This window comes from Phoenix dactylifera, chromosome 3 (genome assembly GCF_009389715.1).
Source record: "Phoenix dactylifera cultivar Barhee BC4 chromosome 3, palm_55x_up_171113_PBpolish2nd_filt_p, whole genome shotgun sequence".
NCBI classification, from domain to species: domain Eukaryota; kingdom Viridiplantae; phylum Streptophyta; class Magnoliopsida; order Arecales; family Arecaceae; genus Phoenix; species Phoenix dactylifera.
This window is the reverse complement of record NC_052394.1, coordinates 24258764-24282383: the sequence shown is the minus strand read 5'-3', so window position 1 is coordinate 24282383 and position 23620 is coordinate 24258764. Positions and strand designations below refer to the sequence as shown.

General features: G+C 39.3%; 2 protein-coding genes across 5 annotated transcripts; one reads left to right on the top strand and one right to left on the bottom strand.

Annotated features, from left to right (window-relative positions):
- Positions 1 to 388: 388 nt before the first annotated feature.
- On the top strand, positions 389 to 23043 carry LOC103704042 (EKC/KEOPS complex subunit TPRKB-like). Of its 4 annotated transcripts, none has more exons than XM_039125119.1 (7): positions 389 to 411; positions 17629 to 17741; positions 18949 to 19015; positions 19233 to 19355; positions 19452 to 19535; positions 20167 to 20253; positions 20359 to 20629. In XM_039125119.1, the coding sequence occupies exons 2-7, from the start codon at positions 17674 to 17676 to the stop codon at positions 20443 to 20445; spliced, it is 516 nt and encodes a 171-aa protein (XP_038981047.1). In that variant the 5' UTR covers positions 389 to 411; positions 17629 to 17673; the 3' UTR covers positions 20446 to 20629. The 4 variants fall into 4 exon arrangements, 2 of the variants coding, with proteins under 2 accessions (XP_038981047.1, XP_008785399.1); XR_003385031.2 differs by lacking the exon at positions 389 to 411 and adding an exon at positions 22266 to 23043 and having other exon boundaries at positions 17482 to 17741; positions 20359 to 20502; XR_001879270.3 differs by lacking the exon at positions 389 to 411 and adding an exon at positions 22011 to 23043 and having other exon boundaries at positions 17482 to 17741; positions 20359 to 20502.
- On the bottom strand, positions 4276 to 11699 carry LOC103704044 (glycosyltransferase family 64 protein C4-like). Its single transcript, XM_008787178.4, has 5 exons — positions 11055 to 11699; positions 8148 to 8544; positions 7668 to 7831; positions 7445 to 7515; positions 4276 to 4750 (listed from the first exon to the last, which is right to left on the bottom strand). The coding sequence occupies exons 1-5, from the start codon at positions 11270 to 11272 to the stop codon at positions 4590 to 4592; spliced, it is 1011 nt and encodes a 336-aa protein (XP_008785400.1). The 5' UTR covers positions 11273 to 11699; the 3' UTR covers positions 4276 to 4589.
- Positions 23044 to 23620: the final 577 nt, after the last annotated feature.

Here is a 23620-nt window from a genome sequence, read left to right as displayed (position 1 = left end):
TTTGATGGATGGACTTTTTTATTTTTGCTATTTTAGGTTGGAGCCGGCATTGGAGTGCCACTTGAAGTCGTTACTTCACTATCCAACTCCACCGTAGCATCACGAGGGTGTGCAACAATCTTATCTAATCTCTCTGATTCGGATGGTAGATGAGTTGGGATCTCTGATAACTACCACCAACTAGGTGCCGGGGTTGGATTGAGTTTCAGTGACAACAACTTAAATTTCTCATATGTATAAATAGATAGCCTAATTACAAATAAGCTGTACGTAGAATGTGCACATGTATGTACCAGTATGTGTACATAAGTGCATATATATATATATATATATATATATATATATATATATATATAGAGAGAGAGAGAGAGAGAGAGAGAGAGAGAGAGAGAGAGAGAGAGAGAGAGAGAGGTGTAATGGTCAACTGGCATCCTTTGTTTCTCATCTCATGATAATCGCAGTAAGGTTTTCTAAAATATCATGTCCAAGAAGAAGTAATGTTGAGAGACTGTGATATTACACTAGATTGAATGCAATAATACGGACTAGAATTGTAAGAGAAGTATCCATGAGAGGTAAAGAATGGACGGCCCCAATTACTGATGGTGATGTGAAAAGATGCCAACTTGCGCTTGTGTCCATCAGTCGACCTAGTGACATCGACTTGTGTCCATTATACTTCTTTCTGACTATTCATATTAGTTCAAGCGAAACCTAGAGGACGCCTGAGATTAAGTCAAAAGATTTAATATCCCACAAGCTGCTGAAGAGAAAAAGATGATTTAAAAGATGAAAGCGAAACACCTCCCGGCATCGACATTACTTGAAATGTCTGTGAGACCTATATGTCATTTCTCCCTTGTTTTTTTATTAGTAATTAATTTTAATTTTGAGAAAAACAAAAAAAAAAAATCAGCATACCTTTTCCAATTCCATATTGAGGTTATAATATTCTGTAAATCTAAAAACATGTAATTTGATTATAAACATTACTGTTCCTATTGTCACATAATTCTAGGAACGACCATGTAAGCCGGAAAGGTAAACAGAAGTTTTTCATTTCACTGTATTTCTTAAAAAAGTTACTTGGGAAAAATGTGCTAGTTAAGTGTGTAATAGAGGACCACGAAAATCCTTTTAAGAAAGTCTTGGATGGTTCAGCCGGTGGAGCAGGGCCAAGTATGAAAAGAAAGGATGTCCGTAATTATCAGGATTTTGTTAGATTGCTAATGTTTCTCTTCGGAAAAAGAAAAAAGAATAAGATCATCAATGTTAAATAATATTCTGTTTCAGGAATTGATTTCTTTTCTTTTATATTTTTCTCCTTACTTTCAAAAACAAACTTATACGCATGGTCTCTTGACATTGCTTAACAAGAAGCATTGCTCAAAATGGACGTAATACTATTAATGCCCGTATATTAAAAGGGCTGTTCAAATTATCAAGGATGGCACCGGATTGGATTGTATATGTCGTGTTCAATTGCAGGAGCGAGTCCGCCCGAGTCCGCGATCACCAAATACTTCTACCCACTCGCAGTAACTCTTTCCTGCGCTCCGGATCGCTGGAGCAGGGGAGAAGCGAGGCTGGCAGCACGGGCACGTAAAATTCCAAAACGGAGGCGAACTCCATTAGGTGCGGACGGACACCACGCACCAGGGGCCCAGAGGCGTTGGGTTTGGAGGGAGAAAAGACGTGGCCGTGGTGCTCCACGAGATCTCACGCTCGCACCCTAGAGAGCGACACCTTTGCAAGCGCCAAAAGACTCCCTCTCGCATACCCAGCTGCCTTGATCGCCCTCCTCTCTCTCCCTCTCTGTGTCCATCTCTTCAACACACCTTTTCCTTCGCCGTAACCTGTCGTCTCTCTCGAATTATTACTGCCGAATATGCGCACCGGAACGCGTATGCTTCGCCCGCCGTGGACGTGGAATTAATGGAACGGGTATCACGGCACGTTTCTCCGGAAACATCTATCCCACCGGGTCATCAGATCGAACTATAGGTGAGGCAGGGGAAGGGGAGTGAAGGAGGAGCCGAGGCCAGCAAGTAGGTGAGCCCCAGCAGATGGGGCCGAATCCAGTGGTGGATTGCATATGCTGTCGGGATCCACGCGTGCCGTGCCATGCCATGCTAGTGCCCGCCTGCCTTGGTGCGAGAGGAGAGTGAGCGAGCGATGGGAAAGGATCATTTTGGTTCGGTCAGTTCTCTTTTTGATCCCCACTTATTTTCTCTCAAACTCTTTCATTCCAGTGGCATTTCTGAGGACTCTTGAGCAGCTCTTTAGAAATCTCATCTGGGAGAGTAGTGGTAGAGGCGGTATTCACTTATTGGCATGGAAGGTTGTGTGTCAGCCGACTAGATTGGGAGGTTTGGGGTTGCAGTCTTTGGTGGTGAGACGGGATGCTCTAGCGGCACGGCACGTAGCCAGATTCATGCTAAAGCCCGACATTATGTAGTCCTCGCTGATGAGAGCCAAGTATGGTCCTTTGCTGCCTGGGACACGGGCTGGCAGTCACCATTCACCGATCTGGAGGGAGATGTGTGTCAGAGCCATGTTGGTGCTTCCGGAGATTAGATGAGCCACTGGGGACGAACGATCTATTGATGTTTTGGAGGACAGCTGGGTGACTGAGTTGCCGATCAGTTGTTTGCCGACCATGGTGGATTCGGCGAGGTTGAGTGGATATAGAGTTGGTGATTTGCTGGACCCTATTAGGGGTCAGTGAAGGGCTGAGCTGATTCGGAAGGTTCTTGGAGAGCAGTTGGCAGAGTTAGTTCTGGCTCTTCCGGTACCAGCCCAGGAAGAGCCTGACAGGTTAGTATGGATGCCATCAGGCCGGACGCAGGTAAGAGCTAGGGATCTTCATGCTTTGTGCAGTAGGGAGCCAGCCCGACAGATTGAGGGAGGATGGATCTGGAGGATGCGGGTTCATCCGCGAGTGGCGCTTTTTATCTGGAAGGTGGCATGGGGGTGTCTATCAACCAGAAGCGTGCTAGCTCGGCGAGGAGTTTGGGTTACCCAGTTTTGTCAGGTGTACACGGAGATTGAGGAGACCATCGATCATGCCCTTCTACAGTGCCCTAGAGCGAGGGAGATTTAGAGTAGTTCACCTGCACCCTTACCCCAGGTGATAGAGTCGACATAGAATTTGATCCATTTGTTGAGAGTTTCTATACGGAGCCCCAAATTTTGGGAGGGAGGATTCTCAGGGCATACCTGGCCTATCATATTTGGTTGGACAGGAATGCCGACATATTTGAAGGTAGGAGGTTGTCGCCGAGGATGGTGGTGGATAAAGCTGTAGTGCATGCTAGGGAGCCTACTGCAGTTACCACGTTGTTCTCTACTGAGATGGCGAGGGACATCTAGGGCACTCTTTCCGCTGTTGTAGCGCCCAGGTTTGCCCATGTTTTTTGGGTGCCCCCACCCCTTGGTCATCTCAAAGTAAACTTCGATGGTAGTATGTCTATGGATGGTGTATCCGGTGGTGTTGGATTCGTGATCAGAGATTCTTCTGGCAGGCTGGTAGCAGCCGGAGGTCGGCGCACGCCAGGGATCACTGTTGTAGGATTACAAGAGTAGGTAAATACTAGCCGCGGCTCCTAAAATTGTGAATCAACATGTTGAATATTGCTTTTACTCGTGAAAGTCTTCAAATGGAGGTCGAAACATCCAATCCAACCTATATCGACCATCCTTGTTTTAGGATTTTTCATCGCAAATACTGCAATGGCACAACTCCCACCTCGAATTGACCAATTATCTTATGCTGTGATTTACTTTTGCTTCTTGTTTGATCAAGCTGATTTTGCTCCACTTATGAAATGTTTGGTTGGTGAGTTATGTTAGAGGGCTGATTCCCTTTGGTGGTCTTCGCATAAGCACATGATGAGCCGAAATACCGAATAAATGAATGCTGCAGTAAACCGCAGTCAACCTTAACAAAGGAGCACAAAAAAATTAAAAAGTTTGCGCAGAAAATAGTAGTTCTTACTTGCATCGGTCCAACTTATCATTCGGTTTGGAGTCTCGGCGCAAAGGGCCTTGCTGCAGCCCTAATTTTCGAGCCATAGTCTTGTTTATTCATCATTGGAAGGAACGAGGAGAACATGAAAGAAAAAAACACCGAAAGAAAGAATCTTCTCCCCAGGATTCTGATGTAGACAAATTGCAGATCAAACACTGTTGTTTCAGAATGCATGTAATATATCATCAAAAGGAATGCATGTAATATTTTAACCGAACCAACATCCCATTATGCACAAGAAAAACTACAGGGTAAAACATTTTCTATTAATACATTTAGTAATTTCACTTGTTCGCAAATTAACATTTAGTTACTTTCCAGCTTATAGCCAACACCCTCTGTCCTCGTAGGCAAACCATCCACAGTGCAAGTGTGAATACACAAGATTTTCAACTCAATACAAAATTAGAACGGTCGTAAATGCACATCACATGGATTTAATATCGATCGCCTTGATATGATACAGATAAAGATTACAATGATCTAAATGAATTAACAGGAATGTAAAAATAAAAGAAAAAAAAAAAAAAGCTGACAGACCATTACAAACCCACAATGATCACCAAAACCAACTATGCCTGCTGTCTATGACCTTCGTATTGGTTGCTACCAAAGGCATATGATCATAAATTGCAGCAAACACATTGAGGCACTGTGATCTCCTTTGGCTATGACCTCCTAAATTACTGATGCCAGTTGATCCAATCTCGAATACCCTGCCTGCATTAAAACACAATCAGTTGACATTCTCAAACACCTCCATATAGTAATTTAATTGCAATCATGAAGCTATGGATGACAGTATATATTATTATATTGTGTCAACCTTCCAGCACGAGAACTGTAAGATAATTTCTTTACATATATAATGCCCATGCATTAACTTCACAACATGTGCAACAAAAAACATGACATTTTTCTGGATGAAAGAAGAGAGATAACGAATAAAACAGAGAGGACAGAAGAATATGAGTAACACTAATAGAATTATTCAAAGGAGAGGATACTAAAAATATCCCTTCAAATAAAGGTAACAGGTGAGAACCAGTTTACACAAAGTACAACAAAGAAGGCCCTAATAATGTAAAGCTTCCAAACATTAGAACTTTGCCAATTTGTTGATCTGTCCCATTGTTAGAGGATCCGTAAACCTGACTGCATAATCTGAAACATCTCTCCTGAAGTCAAAGCAAAATATCTTACTTCTCCAGCTTGGAGTACATTATTAATAGGGTGATTTCATTCCATGTCCTGGATGAGACATGTATGAACTGCACCAGTAACCAGGATATGGGTAAACAGTTCCTTATCTGCAACTTTCTCAATCTTTTTGAAATGACTATCAACCATTATGCATCTGGTCCAATAGGACAGGTTTCTGTCCACTCCGCATGATGCAGAATATCAACATACACCTCCTTCTTACTCATACTTGAAAATTCATGTTCAACGAGAGTTTTCAACCAACTGTGCTTTAACATTCACATGATCATGAGTAATAGGATAATAGCCTCAGCACTATATCTCACAAGCATTTTGTGAATATGCTTATATCAGATAAAAGCTTTGGACATAACATTCAGGTCTACAGGTAATAATCTGTTGCATTCTTCTACTAGATTGTATGATTTAATCCCAGAAAATAATAAATTTTATCCAAACCTTCACATGTAAGTTTTGTTTGAGATGAATCACTGGTATTCCAATAACCTTGCCATCACATTATCTACACACAAGTCTAAAATTACATGACCAGGCACAATTACAAACAAAAAAACTGAATAACCAGCATGTAACAACTGTCTGACTGTATTTTTTTTAAAAAAATAACAGAAAAATGAGGTTGGCCCATTTTTTCATAAAAAATTTCCATACCATATGGCAATATTGATATTAAGCTAGCATATAGGCAACAGAGGCAACAGAAATAAACTAAAGCATATAATGTGCTATCTCTTGAGGACACAAGCTTCAAGAATTTTAACCCTTAATATTTATAATTAACCTACAGGAACTGATAGGGTCTTAGTGGGGATATGTCAGGTTTAGGCCAAACAAAAAAAAGTTCCTTCAGCAACTGTTCTAGTATTTAATTTCAGTAGTATATGAACTTACATACATTCAACCACCCTCCTTCCTAAGGAAAACCAATTTTCATGCGTCATATAAATTAAAATTAACATCGTTTCTACAGTGGCTTGTCGCCAACCTACGAAGTTGAGTTATTAGGAATTTAGGAATAACAATCAAGGAAAAGAAAATACAAGAGAATCAAATCGATGATAAGGAGAAAAAAATTAAGATAAAATGAAATTATTACATATGATGGGTAGCACAAATACATTCATTTTTATGAAAACAATTGGGCCATCAAACTGGCTAAGACTTGTGGTTGCAGTTCCTATGTCCCACATGAGCTTCAACAAGGATTGAAGCCCAATTATTTTTATCAGTTGACACATGCAGGTAACAGTACAAACTTGCACAAAATATGACTCCAATTCTGATAAGGATTGAAAGTCTAGACTTGAATCCAAACATAACAGCTAATATGGGATCTAAAACTAAATGAGGATGTTTTTGATTTTAGATCTGAATATGCTAATAGGCATATGTGCCTATGAGAATACAGAAGATGGATGCAATTAGGAAGATGATGTCTTGCATGCTTTGACTATTATAGATGAAGGTCATCCTCCACTGCTATTAATTCCTCTCCAATTGAACCAGCTGAATCTCTTTTAGTTAACTTAGAAAGACGTCTATACTCATATAAAACTACATAATTTGCAAATGTTTATTGCGAAATAAACTCATTCCTGTCATATCTTAGCTTTGCTCCTGTCCCTTGTTTTCTTTCATAGGAGATCTAAACTCATCTTGACTAGAATTGATGAAAAGTCATAAAATACATAGGCTGGTAAATAAATAAATGGTGATTCTAGGGTATGTTCAAATATTAACTTGGCAGGAACCATCAAGAGACAAAAGCATGATTGATTGTTAATTTTATTGTAGCTGCATTTTATTATTTCTTAAAATCATTTGACTAATTTTAGAACTCTGAAAATGCAATTCATTCTTCCAAATACTGGAATTTACTCCTTGTTGCCTATCAATCAGAAGTGCATTGTCCACTAGTTGCACTCTATATAAGAAGCCCAACACATACATGTCGATTTGTATACATCAAGACATATAATGCAATAAATCAAGAGAAGGTCATGCATCAAATATATAAAACTTATAGAGGCTAGCTACTGTCCAAGTTTTTCTTCTTTAAACAACAGTGAGCATGCAACAATAATAGTACTCCTCAGTATCATCCTATGATCAAACCAAAGTGCAGTTTCATCTCAAAACAAAGAAAGAGGATAAATGGTGACAGAATTCTCCAACAAATTGCTTCCTCACCTTTTACCCATATGGGAGGAGCACCAGTTACATTTGCAACAAGCAAAGACATTGCAATATCTTCACAGTTCCTGCAATATAAATGAACACCCCCCCCCCAAAAAAAAAAAAAAAAAATAAATAAATAAATAAATAAATAAATGAAGCATCATTAATTAAAGGAATTAAAGAATACAAATCACTCTATCAAAACCTAAGAAGTAACAATAATTTCCATACAGACCTGTTTTTGGTTACATAATCTCTTATAGCCACAGGCATATGGTTTGTGTACAAATCAAGATACTTCTTGTGGAAGAAGGCTGCCTTGGAGAGAACCATGCTGTAGGTACCCATCCACCAGACTGACCACCAGCCCCCATACCTATACTGTTCCACACTGCCTCTCTGAAAAAAAAGTACACTGTATTCTTCACCAAGAAGTTCTAAACAGAAGTTGTAAGACAAAAAGGAAAAAGTAATAAATTTTCTTCCCAAGCCCCGGGGGGGGGGGTTTGGGAAAATGCTTGGTGTACATTTTAGAGAATTTCTTCCACAAATTTAGATGCACATTATAGAGAAAGCAAATAATCTGAATAAATGGAATGTAAATAAAATGTGAATGAAGATTGGAAGTAGGAGATTTTGTCCCAAAATTTAGTCTATGACAAAAATATGAAAGGATAAGAATTTAAGTTCAAAATATGAATCGGCAAGGGCATACCGACTTATCCAGCCAATGCATGCGAGGTACAAATCCCACCATTGTCATTGGGGCACTTTGCCAGACACTGAAAGCTAATTCTACAGCTGAACAGGAAAATATCACATCATCATCTATTGAAAAGATAGCATCAGTTCTCAAACCCTTGATTTCCTTGAACCTGTTGTTCAGACTATCTTCTTGATTCAAATCAAATGTTACTTCAATATATTTGCCATCTTTAGAGTTCATCCGTGTAGCTTGCCTCAAAAAATCATGTAACAAATCTGATGGTGGATCAGGTTCACTCCACACAACGTGAATGGAATTAACTCCACTACAGGAAGCATAATGAACAACGGATTGCTTCAGCAGGTCATTTCTCTTCCATGTGTTAATCAATATAGTGTAACCTTTCCTGTACAGAACAAAGGATTATAGCATTTACATAAGAAGCATGTTTTGGGGCAAATACAGACTAAGATTTTTCAAGACAGCTTAACCAAATCAGTGTAAACAGTTATTGAATTTCCAGTCCTAAAAGTGATGATTCAAAATGTTGTCATCCAGATGTTCAAATTCACATTGCAATGTTAAGTTTTTTCACATTAAATGTTGCATAATCAGTGAGAGATCGTTATAATAAAAAAAAGAATGTTGAGAATGGGCATAAAATTTGGGTTAAGGATTCTACAAGAAAAGTTATCCATATGGACCATATCTGGGACAAGTATGAAGTTTTAGAGCTGACACTTGAAATTGCTTGTCACCACTCACCAACCTATATACAAAACAAACAAATTCTCCTAAATAACATAAAATTAAGCCCATAACTGGAATCATTGCTTTGACTCTTTCAAGTAGGCATAAATTAATTGCACAATCCCTTCACAAGGATATGATTAAGAATATAAAAGGAAGGAAATAAAAAGTCTCTAAAAGAACCTACAGAAAAATTGATGCAGGATTCACCAAATATCCTTCTTGAGAATGGGCTGCAGATTTGACATCTATGTAACAGCTTCAGAGAGTGCTGCAAAGGATGCAGCAAAAAAGGTAATGGACAAGAAGAATGACTGGAATTAGATAGTTTCAATATCAGAAGAACTCCAAATGATTAGTGCCCCCCCCCCCCCCCCCCCCCCCCTCCTCCTTGCTCTCTCTCCTTTTGCCAGCAAATTTATAGGTAACTAACTGAGGATTTGCTAGATTAGTAATTCCTTTCAATGTAACTTGTAAATGGTACATACACACATACATATTTATGTGTGTGTGTGTGTATTTATGTGTGTATGTGTGTGTATATATACATATATTTATGTGTGTATATATATCACACACACACACATAGATATATGTATATAATCGGAAAGGAAAACTGGACCGAATAACTAACATTCCAGTTTGTGGTCTTTTCTAATACAGCTTGCAATGCCTGGAAATTCAGCTTGACAAGCCTCAGTGGTCTTCTCTAATATCAGAACCATTTGATGCATCTCTACACCATAACACCGGTGGATCTGCAAAGCTTCCTTGTACATTTGTGCAGCACTCAATAGTAGATGCAGCTTTTGCATATCACAGCCTTATGAAGGTTATTAAGCGTAATGAGTAAAGATCATATAGTTCCTCCATTATGTTTGGTTGTTTCACTTTAACCTGTGTGTCACAGGTTTGAAATACGGAAATAGCATCTTTGCATGCAAGCGAAGGCTACGTATATCTAACCCTTTCCAAACCCTACGATGGTAGGAGCCCCGTATACTGGACCGTTTTTATAGTTCCTCCATATTGTTTGGTTCCACAAATAAAACATTTGCCCCGTTTATGGTCATGCTCATGAACAATATGTCTTGAAAAGCATGGATGCCGAACAACAAAGTGTAAAAAAACAAAAATAAAAATCTCTACATATGGTATTCAAGCGATGTCTTTCTTAGCTTCAAGGAGAGAGCTGCAGATTGGACATGTTACTGGAAATATTCAGGATAGTAATGTTCAGCTCAGCTTCAGGTTGTGCCAAATGGATTCTTACCATTTATTGTATCTCAAATGCAGAAATTCGCTCTAGGGCTCTATGTACCTTTCTTTTCATTGACGATTTACCGAAGTTGTGTGTGAATAAAAGAACCGATTAGTATCAAACTGAAAGGACTCAAAAAAAAAAAAAACTAGTAAGCATGATGACAAAGACAGCGATAGTTATGATGACCGAGTTGTTCCTAATCTTCCCCCTGCTTTAATTTTAGTTTGTACCACAAATAACATGCCCCAAGCTGCAAACTAAATCAATTTTTTGATCGCGCGCAAAGTAGCTCTAATTCATAAAGGGTACCATACCATAACCATGATTAGGGCGCCTTAATTCAATTACTTGGGGAAATAAAGAATAAAACAGAGAATATTAGAGCCACATAAACGAAGCGACTAAAAGCAGCAAATCTATGGCGGAAAATATGCTGGAGAAAGGAAACAAAAAAAATAGGGGGCGGGGGGGTGGGGAAAGATGCAGCAGGAAAAAGCAAGGGAAAAAAGGACTATTGAGTAGACATGACAAGATCCATCCCTCGCAGGTGATATGTGGAGCTGACCAGATTCGAAAAACAGAGACGGCCACAGAAAAAATATGAAAAATAAGAGCACGGGTTCAAATGAAGCAACAAAGCCATGGAAGACGAAGAAAGAAACAAAGAGAAACAACCAGCGACAAGAAATAGACAAGATAGCGTCGTCCTCGATAGGCCACGACAACATTTTGTGAGAGAGGAGATCTAAGATCCTTTGGTTACATTCGAGACAAGAAGAGAACGTGAGGTTCCCTCGATGAAAGACCATACAAGTCTGTTTGTTTTGAAATGAATTTTCGATTTTTTGAAGAAAAGAAAGGGGAAAAAAAAGAGAGGGCAGCCAAGAGAAGCGGTGCAGTACCCGGGAGGGGGCAAGGATGGAGGATGGGAGGGACGGTGGCGGTAGCCGAAGGCGAGGAGGAGGAACGCGAGGGCGACGCAGCAGCAGAGGAGCAGCCTGATCTCGACGGATCCGACAGCCGAGATGGAGAGGTGACGGAATTTGAGCGGGATCCTCCGGCCGGAGGAGAGGGGGAGGGCGCTCCCTCTCATCGTCGCAGCAGCAGAACTCGGCATCATTCCATGCGCCTCTCCCTTCCTCTATTCCCCTCTTCTACCCCCCGCTCGGAAACACGCGGTCGCAGCGGCGGGGTAACAAAGCCAAAGGCGGGGCGGAGGCAATGTGATTCCCGTATGTGGTGATGCTGCCTCGTGCCGAAGAATCTCTCTCTGTCTCTGTCTCTCTCTCTCGTTTCGGGGCGGAGGTGAGAGAGAGAGAGAGAGAGAGAGAGACGCGAAAGAAGGGAAGAAGATGGGGTGCCTGGATTAGGACAAACCAAGAGCAGGGGAAAAAAAACACGCACACAAAAAAAAAACGCCTAACCCCGATCCACCCGCTTTGATCCTTGCCAATTTTCTTGGGTTTGGATTGCATGGGTCGGGCTGAAGTAATCCGGCCTAAGCTCCAGTTCGTTGGATAGCGATGATCGTTTCCCCGTTCTTGCATCATGGTTGCGGATGCTTCTTGCAAGCGGACGGGAAGAATTTGAGAGGTGGAGCCGGCTGGCTGATCCTGTACGAAATGAAAGCAACCACTTACGTGTGCATCCTTCTCTCATCGCTTTTGAAAAGTTTGGATGCCCCCGGTTTCTGAATTCTTTCTTTCTCGCTGATGAAACGGATGGTTGACTATTAAATAAATAAATAAATAAATAATATAAGTTGATATAAAATTATGCTAATAAAAGAATATTAATTTAAATTATTATGCCATCTCTAACGAGATCATACTGATAAAAAAAATAATACCGACCGATACAAGATCATACTAACAAAGAAAAAATCATACTGATTAATAAAAAAATAATATGGGCTGATATACAGTGTTACTTAATTTTTAAAATTATGTTAACATTTTCTTTCAAACTCAAGATGGTACTATTAATGCCAATTTGAGTTTGAAAACTAAATCACGAATGTACCTGAAAACTGACGTATTAGACTGGAAGCTGAAATAGCAGCTTAGAGGCTGATGTGGTCGTAGATCAAGAGCAGATATGATAGAATACAAGCTGTTATAAAAGCTCAAAAGCTAATGTAGCAGATTAGGAATTGACATAATAACTTAGAAGCCGATATGACAGACTGATGTGTCTGACTAATGTGACAATGATACAAGATCATACTAATAAAGAAAAAATCATACTGATTAATAAAAATAATAATATGGGCTGATACGGATTGTTACTTAATTCTTAAAATTATATTAATATTTTCTTTCAAACTCAAGATGGTACTATAAGTGCCAATTTGAGTTTGAAAACTAAATCACGAATATACCTGAAAACTAATGTATTAGACTGGAAGCGGAAATAGCAGCTCAAAGGCTGACGTGGTGGTAGATCAAGAGCAGGTATGACAGAATACGAGCTGTTATAAGAGCTCAAAAGCTAATGTAGCAGATTAGGAGTTGACATAATAACTCAGAAGCCAATATGACAAACTAATGTGTCGAACTAATGTGACAAACTGAAATGTTTGTCGATGTGGTTGATTGACTTGTTTGAGAATGTAGCAGTAAGAAGACACATAAAAGATAACGGTTGCAACGAGAAAAGAGCTCAGAGAGAAGACGACTGAAAGTCAACGATCCTCGTAGATAAAGGCACCATGGAAGAGTAGTATTGGTTGATTGACTTGTCCGATGATGTGGCAGCAAAAAGACGCTTTAAAAATAACAGTTGTAGCGAGGACAGAGCTCAGAGAGAAAGCAACCAAAGGTCGATGATTTTTGCAGACGGAGACACCATGGAAAAGGAGCAAGAGATTTCAAACTAGATGGTGAATAAGCCAAAAGCAACAAATGACACTGAAAATGGAGAAAAAGGGACCGAGCCATGATGAGAAGAGATGGCCGAAGATCTGAAGTTGAAAAAAAAATAGTGGAGAGGAGCTGCAGATCCATTAAAAAACAAAGGATCTTCGGGTATTAATCTACCAGAAATAGAGAATTTGTAGATCACCGAAAAATAGAGTATCTTCGGGTGTTGATTCATCCAGAAACAGAGATCGATAGATCAGAATGGAGGTCTTCCAAACTTCTAGACATGGCAACGATGGCCATAATAAAGACAGAAGAGATGCTGGCAACATAATAGGTGACGGTAGCTTTGATACCATGTTAAAATATTTGTAGAAGAAGAGAAAAATAAGAGAAAAAGAGAGAAAAAAGTGATTTTATTTTCCTATTCCATTCTATTTGGTACATCTTAGGGGTTATATATACTCGTGTATAGACTCCATATAAGAAAAATAATATAGGTTAATATAAGATAATGCTAATAAAGAAAAATAATACTCGTTAATACAAGTTATTATGTGATCCCAAAAATTACTCTAACAAGATCATGCTAACAAAAAAAATAATATTGACCAATATATGATTATACTAATAAAAAAATCATACTGAATTGATAAAAAAATTAATATAGACTGATATAGATTGTTACGTAATTTTTAAATTTAAATTAAAGGGAAGTCGGCTGGCCGGGTGAGACGGCTCGAATTGCTATTTGTCAACGGTCGTATTAAAAGCTAACACATTTCCCTCTCTTCCCCTCTTCCATCGCGGTCAGCTGAACCAACACAACTCTCCCTTAGGTTTCCCACCTAACACCTGGGAGCCCAGGGCTTGAACATTATTCTGTTGTTACGTATGACGAGACCCGGCGTAGGTAGCTAAACAATCCGCCGATTAGTTGAGATGTCAATTGAAAACATATATTGCTGACTTATGAAAACGACATGAAGTTGTTGACATGTATATTATTTAGGTTTTGCTAGCGTGCTCTTGCATTATTTTTTAATTAAAGTTTAGTGATAATCCTAGTTATGGCTATTGCTGTGGCTATACTATTATACATAATAATTTTATTGTGATGCAATAACAATAATGATATATATACCATCTTAATGGTAACTTTTATAGCAACATACCCTTTTTTTTTTTTTCTTTAATGGTACGATAGCTATCATATCATTTTATAATTTTAGTACAAAAGAGTATCAAATTATTGCTAGATTATTATAACAATGTTACTATAAAAATTGTATCACTTTAAAATAATTCGATAACAAAAATCAGATACATATCATAATTGTAAATAAATATTCATAATATGTACTATTACAATAACTAATAAGTATCACATAATAGTTATTATAATATAATAATATGATTATTTTTACAATATGGATATTATTATAAGAACCATTATGATATAATAATAACAATTAAAAGTATAGTATAAATTAGAATAATACTTAATAATTATTATAAATTATAAGAATAAATATCATGATAATATAACATTCCAATCTATTTGATGTAATAATAAGTATATATTATTGTAATAACTTATTTATATATTTGTAATATACTTATATAAATAATTGATACATATTAATATAGTAAAATTATATAATATTAAATTTTATTAGTTGCTGAGGGGTGATGGGATGATTTGCTTGCCAATGCTGCAAATGTTGCAATTGGAATTGTGGCCCATCTTATTTACGAATGTAATTGCAAAATTTTAATTTTTTGTAGTTCAATTGCAGCCTATAATTATTTTGGATGCTTACAGTTTGATTGCAGCATTTGCAACTGCAATCTATTCAAATGCAAGTAAACAAACAACTCCTTATTGGATGAGGGTTTTTTTTTAAAAAAAGAAACTTTACATTGCAGGCTTAGTTCATGAAATTTTATGGACGAGGATGGTAGCTCATGTCAATGCATGACAATCGAGAGGCTATAATGGAGGGCTTCCGCTTCTTCTTTTTTTCCTTTTTTGATACATATATATCAGGCAAAGTCTGAAAAGTAAAATATATGTTTTAGTACAAAAGTTGGGTTCTCTGGACACCAAAAGCGTGTGCATTTAAAATGTGGGCCCCAAAAGCCTGCCATGCAGCCCATTCTGCTGCTTAATTGGCTTCCCTCAACACACGTGTAACTTGACGTTGGATTCAAGCAGTCCTTTGACTCTCGTGCATTTCCCCTTTCTCCAAGTATATGATGGAGAACAAAGCCTTTCTGAAAAAATAACGCGAATAATTTAAAAATGATTTGACCCAAGATCTTCAATAAAGAGGTTTGGCTCGTTTTGTCACAACTCGGGCGATCTCAGGATATATAGCTAAAATACTACATAAGTCGGCTGCTGGAGGTCGGGTCTTGGAGGTTGGCCAGCTACATAGCCCTCATCATCTTCTTCTTTTTTCCTTCTATTCTTTCATCCTTTCTTTTCTATATTTTTTTTTTCTTTTATTTTTTTAGTAAAACGACGGCTCATATTTATCGAGTGTCAATACGACCTACAAAATCAGAAAACAAAAAACTACATAAGGACTCTGCAAATTATATGGTCCGCCTAGATAAAATCTCCAGAATGGTGAGTAGCAAAAAAGGTAATCCAATTAGTGCACAGTTTGCCTCTCTACAAATATGCGTGGCCTGGTGGAAGCTGTACTCCTTCAATAATTTGCGGATGTCGTAGAGCAGCGGTATCTCGTCAGCAGCACAAACTCGATTCTGGACCCACTCGATCACTGTGGTCGAGTCTTCCTCGAGGAGGATGCAATCCGAACTCAACACCCATCTCGCATAGGTAATACCTTTCCATGCAGCTCTAAGCTCGATGCACACAACAAACGTATCGAAGATCTGCCGCCCTCTACCACCACGAATCTGGCGTCGTGGTCTCTGATGACGAATCCCATACCTCCGCAGCTTCTTCCCTCGCCCACACTACTACCGAAGTTCACCTTGAGGAAGTCAGAGTGAGAGCACCTAGAAGACAAGTTGTCGAGCGAGAGACCTGCCAACCATCCTAGATAAGTCTCGGGCTTGCTCCATCGACCTCCCGATCAAACTTCAGACCCTCATGTCCATTGTCTCCCCTGCAGCGATCGGTACAGACAGAACTCGCTTAGCAAGCTGCTCCCCAAACATCTGCCTGACGAGGGCCTCGCCCCACCTCCACTCCTCCAAAACAAAGAGATCATGGAATCTGCTCCTTCCAGCCCGCCATGGCCGATCAAGATAGGCCAGCTCTGTAGTGGAACCTCAGATAGCCACCTATACTCTAGGATGCTAATCGTTCCCGATCTTTCATTTGATTGAATCACTGTCGAGGTGTGGGCATAAATCTCTCTTCAGATGAAGGAACACCTACATCCTATGCGGAAAGGCTGATGGATGTGCCGGGTACATAGCATAGTTGGGCAAATTTTATTCAACCGCGAGGGTGGCCACACTGGGGCAGAAATTTGAGACCCAACTGATTTCACGACCGGCTCGGACTAGCTATAAAATAGATAGGTGCAACCTGGACGCCCTGAAATGAAAATAACGTACAAATAATTATTAAATAGCGTAATTGTTACTGCTAAATGGGCGGGTCGGGTTAGGATCCACCCAAGAAACCACGTCATTTAGACAGGCTGGAGCCTGGCCCAACGTTCGGGCCTCTTTTCCTGAACCGAGCCCACTACTTCATGGGTTGTTTCTCGAATCATGGCCTCAACCGGCGAGGGTGGAGAAGGGCGTCATTGTGGAGCAGCAGTGGATTGGGATGGAAGGGGTCATGGCAGGGAGGGGACGAGGAGGAGAGGGGGTCAGCAGGGGACGGGGATTCGGGGTTGGAAGAGGAGGAGGCAAAGGCAAAAGTCGGTGGGGGATCAAGATGGGAGGGGTCAGAGGGGGGGAGGAGGGCTATGGTTGGATCGGAGGAGGGGAAGGGGTTGGCGAGGGATTGGGATGGGGGCTATGGTGGGATCGGGGGAGGAGGAGGAGTAAGAGGAGAGAGGGACGTGGGGGTCAGGAGGGGAGGCGGTGGGCGTCGTCGTCGGCATTGTTCAGATTGTCGGCATCGAAGCCGAAGTCGGCAGCCGTGAGAACGAAAGGATAATTTCATATTATACTTTATATTATATGATATATTAGGATATATAATATATATTATATAAAATCGGACATTGGTTGGGTTGGGTTGGGATGGGCTGGGTTGATGTAACTCCAAGCCCAATCAACCTCATGGGCAGGCCCGGACTAAAAAAATAATCAGATCTTGCTTCGTTTGAAATGGTCCGGGCTCGCCGGGCCAGCTCCACGCTAAAACCTTCTTATCGAGTCCGTGCCGGTCGGGCTCGGGCCAGACTTTCCATAGATGGTCCGGGCTTTGTAGGTCCAAGTGCGGATCTCCCCCAACAAATTACCCGCAAAACTCCCAGCTTCCTCTTACTGCCCTAATATCCAATTTCTCCGTCCGGGGGCTGCTTCGCCTCCTCGTTGCTCAACACACCGCGTGAATTCCCTCTAATCTGGTCGTATCGTTAGCGAGGTTTCCTCTCTCCACCTTCCTCGAAGCCAGAGAGAGAGAGAGAGAGAGAGAGAGAGAGAGACAGCGAGGAGAGCAATGAAGGAATTCCAGGTGAACGGGAGTACTTTCTCCCTCGCCCTCTTCACCGACGTCACAAACAGCAAGTCGGCCTCCCCTCTCCTCCCCTTCCTTCCTTCCTCCCCTCTTTTTCTCTATTTTCCCTACTATTTTGCCAAATAAGATGGTTATGCCTGCTTATTGTATTTCCTCTATCATGGGTTCGCATTACCTTTCTTTCACTGGTTCTTGATTCATGCTCGTCACGCATTATTGCTGCTTTTAAATTAAGATGATCATCTTCCAGTACGTACAAAAAATTATTGGAAAATTAAGTTAATTTAAGTTGGAGTGGTCTGATTATAGCACTTCGCTTGTTACGATTCATCTCGTAAATTCTTGGTACGTGCAATAAGCATGTCCGCCAATTATATTTATGCGGTGTTACGATACAGGATGAGAACGCATGTAAAAATGACATGGAGATGTCCGCATCAACTGACGATGCATCTTCATCAGCGTCTCATGGAAAAATGAGAAGCGTGGCTTGGTTAGGGCATGCATCGGACGAATTGTGGTGAAGCTGAAGGAATGAAATCTTATCCATACACTTTAGAAATGTACAGAAACAACAAGGACTTCGATGAAACTAGATTATATGCCAACCAAGATAATCAAGGAAAAATGCAAAAATGAAAGCATAGGGATCGAGCAGGACGGTGAGCCAGCATAATATGAAATGTCGTCGTCGAGCAAGGGCTTGCACATTTAAAATTCTCCTTCCTATGATCTGAAGGTCAACCAAAAAGAATTACCCTTTACAATAACATGAAATACAGCAACTCGTTGCTTAACTTCCTTATCTAAATAGTGGATCGATGGTTTTTCTTTCTTCCTGCAGCCACAGAGTTGCAATGAGGAATACAGTTCATATATAATGTGCAAGGCAAATAAACTTTGAGAAGTGGCATAGTTTATGCTCCATCTCTCACCCGCAAAGTTGGCAAAATTTTAGCTGATGCATCTTTTGTGGGAAATAGCTAATGAGAGCTCAAGGGCTTGCATGAAGTGTGAGGTCGTAGTTGGGGGCCTCTGATCTCACATATGGCTATAAGAGGCTCTGGCTTGGAAAGTAGTTACTATTGTGTTTCTTTATCAACATCATTTTGCCCAGGTCTTACATCAGTGGCATGAAGAATCGGTCACATGTGATGAAATGACTTAAATAAGCTCGGTGAAACGGGGTTATTTATTTATTAGTTTTAAATGACCGTTATGACAAGATCATAATATATATGGCTTGTTAAATTTCAGGGAGCTTCTTGATTCTATGCAGGCCGGAAAGCTACAACCAGAAGTAGCACTTCTCAATGCATCACTAGTATGCCTTTCGACCCCCATGATATTTACTAAGACTAGATTCAGATTATTCTGTCCATGTTTTATTTATGTTATAGAATACTCTGCTCCTTTCTTTTTGTTATAGTTATGAGCTTCTGGTAACTAATTCATAGTAGATGTGATCCTGTATACAGCCTTTCATTTAAGGAGCATGCGCGGATTTTAACCTGATGTTATTCTTATCACTCATTGAACAGATACCAGATGTCTTCCCTGTTCTAGCAGCAGCGCATAAAGCACTCATTGCCAAATCAAGGGAATCACTGACGACGCATACTCTTCATTCAGAACTAGTTTATAGTTATTCTGGATCTAAGCATGTATTGATCTGCTGTAGTTCATTCTAGCTTGAACATTTCATCTCAGTTATTCCGCAGAATAATTACTGTGAAGTATGAAATTTGATATTTTGCTAGATAACGGAGTCCTTGAAGAGGTGTGGAATTTCTGATGATACAACCTACATTCTTGCAGCTCGTTTTGGTGCTTCTCATGATGAGGTACCTATTAATCGTAGCTCTGTCCATTTCTTTGTGAAATCTCTCAGATGACCAACATGCGAATTGGAAATTATTTTAATACATGAATAATGTCAATGAACTGGCACATGTGCTTCTTGCTTATACTTCAACATTGAAGGTGAGTGATTGCTCAATATATAACTTCATGTTTATTTTGTCGTGAGGAAATTTATGGTAGGTTTTAGAACTTGAGTGGAATTCTATGATTACAAATGAGACTAAAGTTTAAGTAGCATTGGAAGCTTTTTGGTTAGTTGTGATATATTCTTGAAACCGCAATACAATGATGTTTTGTTGATACTGCAACACGGCTTTTTAATGGTTTCAATTTCTTGTTGCGTCTCCTTCCTTGATATCCAAAGATCCAAGCTGGGGCCACCTGCACCACTCACATCCTCATGATCTAAAATGGATATGGAACTGACTTTGATAGGCCTACATGTTCATCACCCGTTGAAGTTCAATTAGAGGATTGATGCTTATTTTTCTGTATGTGATCCATTTTTTTAACCATCATATTCTTTTCATGTCATGTTCAATCATATCTCTATTTGCATTTGAATTTTCAATAGTCCAGTATTGCACTAAGAAAGAATTTCAACTTTGCTAGATGAAGGATATTGAGAAGCTCATATGTGGGAAAGAGATTGATTTGGAAGCATTGGGAGGTGGAGCTCACCATGCACAGATCCAAAAGGTTTGAATTTTATTTATTTATTTATTTGGGACATGCTGTATTTTTCCTACTTTTGTTTTTCTCTATAGTGATAATATATATTTTTTTTATTTCAATCTTTTACAGCACTACAAAATATCCGCACAGGAATTGGCAATATCTTCCCTGGCTGATGCAATCACCTGCAGGATTGCAGCTCGAGATGCCCTATGAGAAACTTCGAGGATCTACATATAACCAGTGCTATCTATGAATGGCTTACAGAAATTAGTATGTATCATCTGCATTCTGTGCCCAGATTATAACCAATCTCTTTTGTTTGTTTTTAAGTGAATTTGGAAGATGGTACATGAGCATGAATTTAAATATCTGCAAAATCTGAAACCTTTGGTCATGACACCAATGCATGCTATATTTTCAATAACTGTATTAACCATTTTTTCCCCGGCAAGTTTCAAGTTGGGTCATACTTTTGCAACATGCACAAAGCCTGGCCGAGCCTAATCCCATTGCCAGTGGGTTTGAAATCAACCGGAAAATTATAGATAGATAAAATCCTGTCGAGGGAGGAAAGAGAAAAAAAAATGAAACCTTAAGCCTAAAATAGGACAGAGCCCCCTTTTTTTGAGTGTTCATTTTGGTTTGGTGGTTAAGTTGCATGAAGTATACTTCATGGCCATTGATTCCTAGGTTGGCGACATACTTGCTGAGTGGATCTAGGATCACGGTTTCTTCACATTTCAGCTGCATTTTTCCTTGCTGGCTTGTTCCGTTGATGCATCTTATCAATATGCATGATTTTAGATTTAGAAGAAATAGCAGACTTGGACTGCCCCTTGTGCTATGTTTGGTTTTCATGAAGGTAAAGGAATCGAAATGGTAATCAGGGATGGAAGGCAGGAAATGGGAATCGCCATGCTATTCCATTGTCTGGGTGTAATGGATAAAAAGAACACTAAAGGAGCACCGACTCAATTTTAATTTTTAATTTGATTAGTTATACATTAAAACATATCCAATTAAATATTATTTACATTTATATTTATACTTATATTTTTATTTTATTTTATTTTTAACTTTTAATATTTATTTTATTTTCAGTATTTTTTGACTATTATGATTTATAATTTTCTTGCACTTTTTTTAGTTTTCTATTTTATTAATTGATGTTTTGTTTTTATTTGTATTTAAGATTTTATTCCGGTAATTTATTTGGTTGCATTTTCGTTATTCTTAATCCTATTTTTGATTCATATTTTGTATTTTTAATTAGCAATTTTTCTTATATTTTTATTTTATGTGTTTCAATGAGGAACATTATACTCTTTATTTTGCTTTTTATTTTTATTTTTCTATAATATTTATTTGATCTTCTTATATATGTCTGCGTATTTTTATTTTTGTATTCAACATTATTTGATCATTTATGTTTGTATTTTATAAATTGCTTCAATTAACATGCGTTCCACAATTCTCATATGTCGGTGGTATATTATATAGTAAATCTTTAAATCTTAAGCAACATAATGTTACAATATATACAATATATGTTCCTCAATAATTTTATGATTTTTAATAAAATAATAATTTTTATTTAAATATTAATTGTGTCATTTATATTTTATTTCACACCATAATCGTCGATAATTAATTTGTATCAAATATTATCATTTCTGGCTATGTTATAGCATAAAGTATTTCTGATTGGTCCATTTTCAAAAATACTATTCATCATTTTTTCGATTCAAGGAGTGGTGATTAATTTTCCTTGCATGCAGCATTCATTTCATGGAACCAAAGAATCAGCAACATTATGTGGACTGCCAAAGTCCGGAATCATAGTGAGATTCCCTATCCAAATATTAGAAGTTTAAGGTTGAACAGCTGCAAGCTTTCTAGCCACTAGGATTGCCCAAGTTCGGATCGAGAAAGTGGAGAGAAGGCTGGCACCGTAGAAAGATAAATGCTTGCAGACGGGAGAGGAGATTGGTGGTCTCAGACCGCCCTTCATTTTATTATTTTCCTGTTTTCAGAGCGCCGATGTGGGCGATCAGCGGATGCGACCTCATTGCTTTGCAAACAAAGAAGGAAGTTTGGAGGAAGCGCATTCAAGGAGCTTACCACATAATAAGAAAGATGGGACCAAGAACGTAGGAAATTCTGCCGAGGCTTATTGAGAGTCTGTTCAGATTGTTCTCTTGATTTACCTTACTGTTGTACCTATGTAACCTATCTCCTTTGTATTTTTATCTCTCTTCTTTTATTTATAAAAATAACGGGGGGTCTCACTCTCATCTGAAACCTCCTTACCTGAAAAGTTGCAAAAGAAGAAGAAGAAGAAGAAGAAGAAGAAGAAAAAAAACAGTTCTGCAACATGACATCGAGAGATCCCATCTTGGCAATCTTATTCTGTTGCTGCCGATGGGCCTGCCCTGAATCTGGCTTCATGGTGGGTTGTTGCAGTGGATTCTCTGGGTTTGGCCTTTCATTGGAACCATACCGGCAGCAATCTACCATCGAACTGTACGTGATCGGACCGTGCGCTTAAGATCCAAAGCCTGACAAAGAGTCATGCCATCATCCTGCTGAGGATGGAACATCTCTGCAGTTGACACGATGATGAGAGTCCCGGCCTTAATTTTTCCTCTCTCTCTCTCTCCCTCCCCACAACCCTACATCTAAATGCTGGTGGGCCTGCCTCTGTTTTGTCATTTCATTTCTTGCAGTACTCTGCATGCTTTAGCAATCGCACCCATTTTTCTCTTTCTGTTCCAACCACCTACCTGCTGCAATAATAACTTGTGGATAAATCCAATGGAGTTGTTACCGTTTTCCTTTTATTTTCCTTGTTCTCCTACTTAATCAACTGGTCGCGCAAACAATTAATTTTCCAGCTTTTGGATTTTGGATGGTGAGTTGCGAATGGGGAGCTTCTCTCATTCGTGCCAGCAGAAAAGCTTGAGAAGGAGGAAAACCGAAAATCCCAGAAAAGCTTGAGAAGGGGGAAAACCAAAAATGGGATTTTCGGTCTTCAAAGGTAATTGTCGGTGGAAAGAATGAATTAATTAATTATTCATCAAGCTACAAACAACGGAATTTTGAAACGAATATAGATAAGTGAAAGCTTTCAGCGCTTGGTTGCTTCTTTCGTAGGATTGTCCCCTGGCCACAGCCTCTGCTTAACTGAGGCAGCATCTCTTCATGGCAGCAGAAGCATGCACGATAAAGATAAAAGCAGATCCATACGGTGCCACAACCAAGACTCATCCAAAAAAAAAAAAAAAACATCACGATTCGCCGATGTTCAGCTTTAGTGGACCGGTGCTGCAATTTTTCTTAGTCCAGATGAATTATAGGCTGGATCCGGTTCGATACCATTTGTCGCAGC

What these genes read in the sequence shown, in the direction of transcription:
- LOC103704042 (XM_039125119.1), top strand. Translation starts at nt 17,674, where the DNA reads ATGAAGGAATTCCAGGTGAACGGGAGTACTTTCTCCCTCGCCCTCTTC. An exon ending in ACCGACGTCACAAACAGCAA is followed by an intron (nt 17,742 to 18,948) that starts GTCGGCCTCCCC and finishes GTTAAATTTCAG; the next exon opens with GGAGCTTCTTGATTCTATGC. An exon ending in GTTATTCTGGATCTAAGCAT is followed by an intron (nt 19,356 to 19,451) that starts GTATTGATCTGC and finishes ATATTTTGCTAG; the next exon opens with ATAACGGAGTCCTTGAAGAG.
- LOC103704044 (XM_008787178.4), bottom strand. Translation starts at nt 11,272, where the DNA reads ATGATGCCGAGTTCTGCTGCTGCGACGATGAGAGGGAGCGCCCTCCCC. An exon ending in GATTATGTAACCAAAAACAG is followed by an intron (nt 7,516 to 7,667) that starts GTCTGTATGGAA and finishes TTTATATTGCAG; the next exon opens with GAACTGTGAAGATATTGCAA. An exon ending in TCCTCCCATATGGGTAAAAG is followed by an intron (nt 4,751 to 7,444) that starts GTGAGGAAGCAA and finishes GTTTTAATGCAG; the next exon opens with GCAGGGTATTCGAGATTGGA.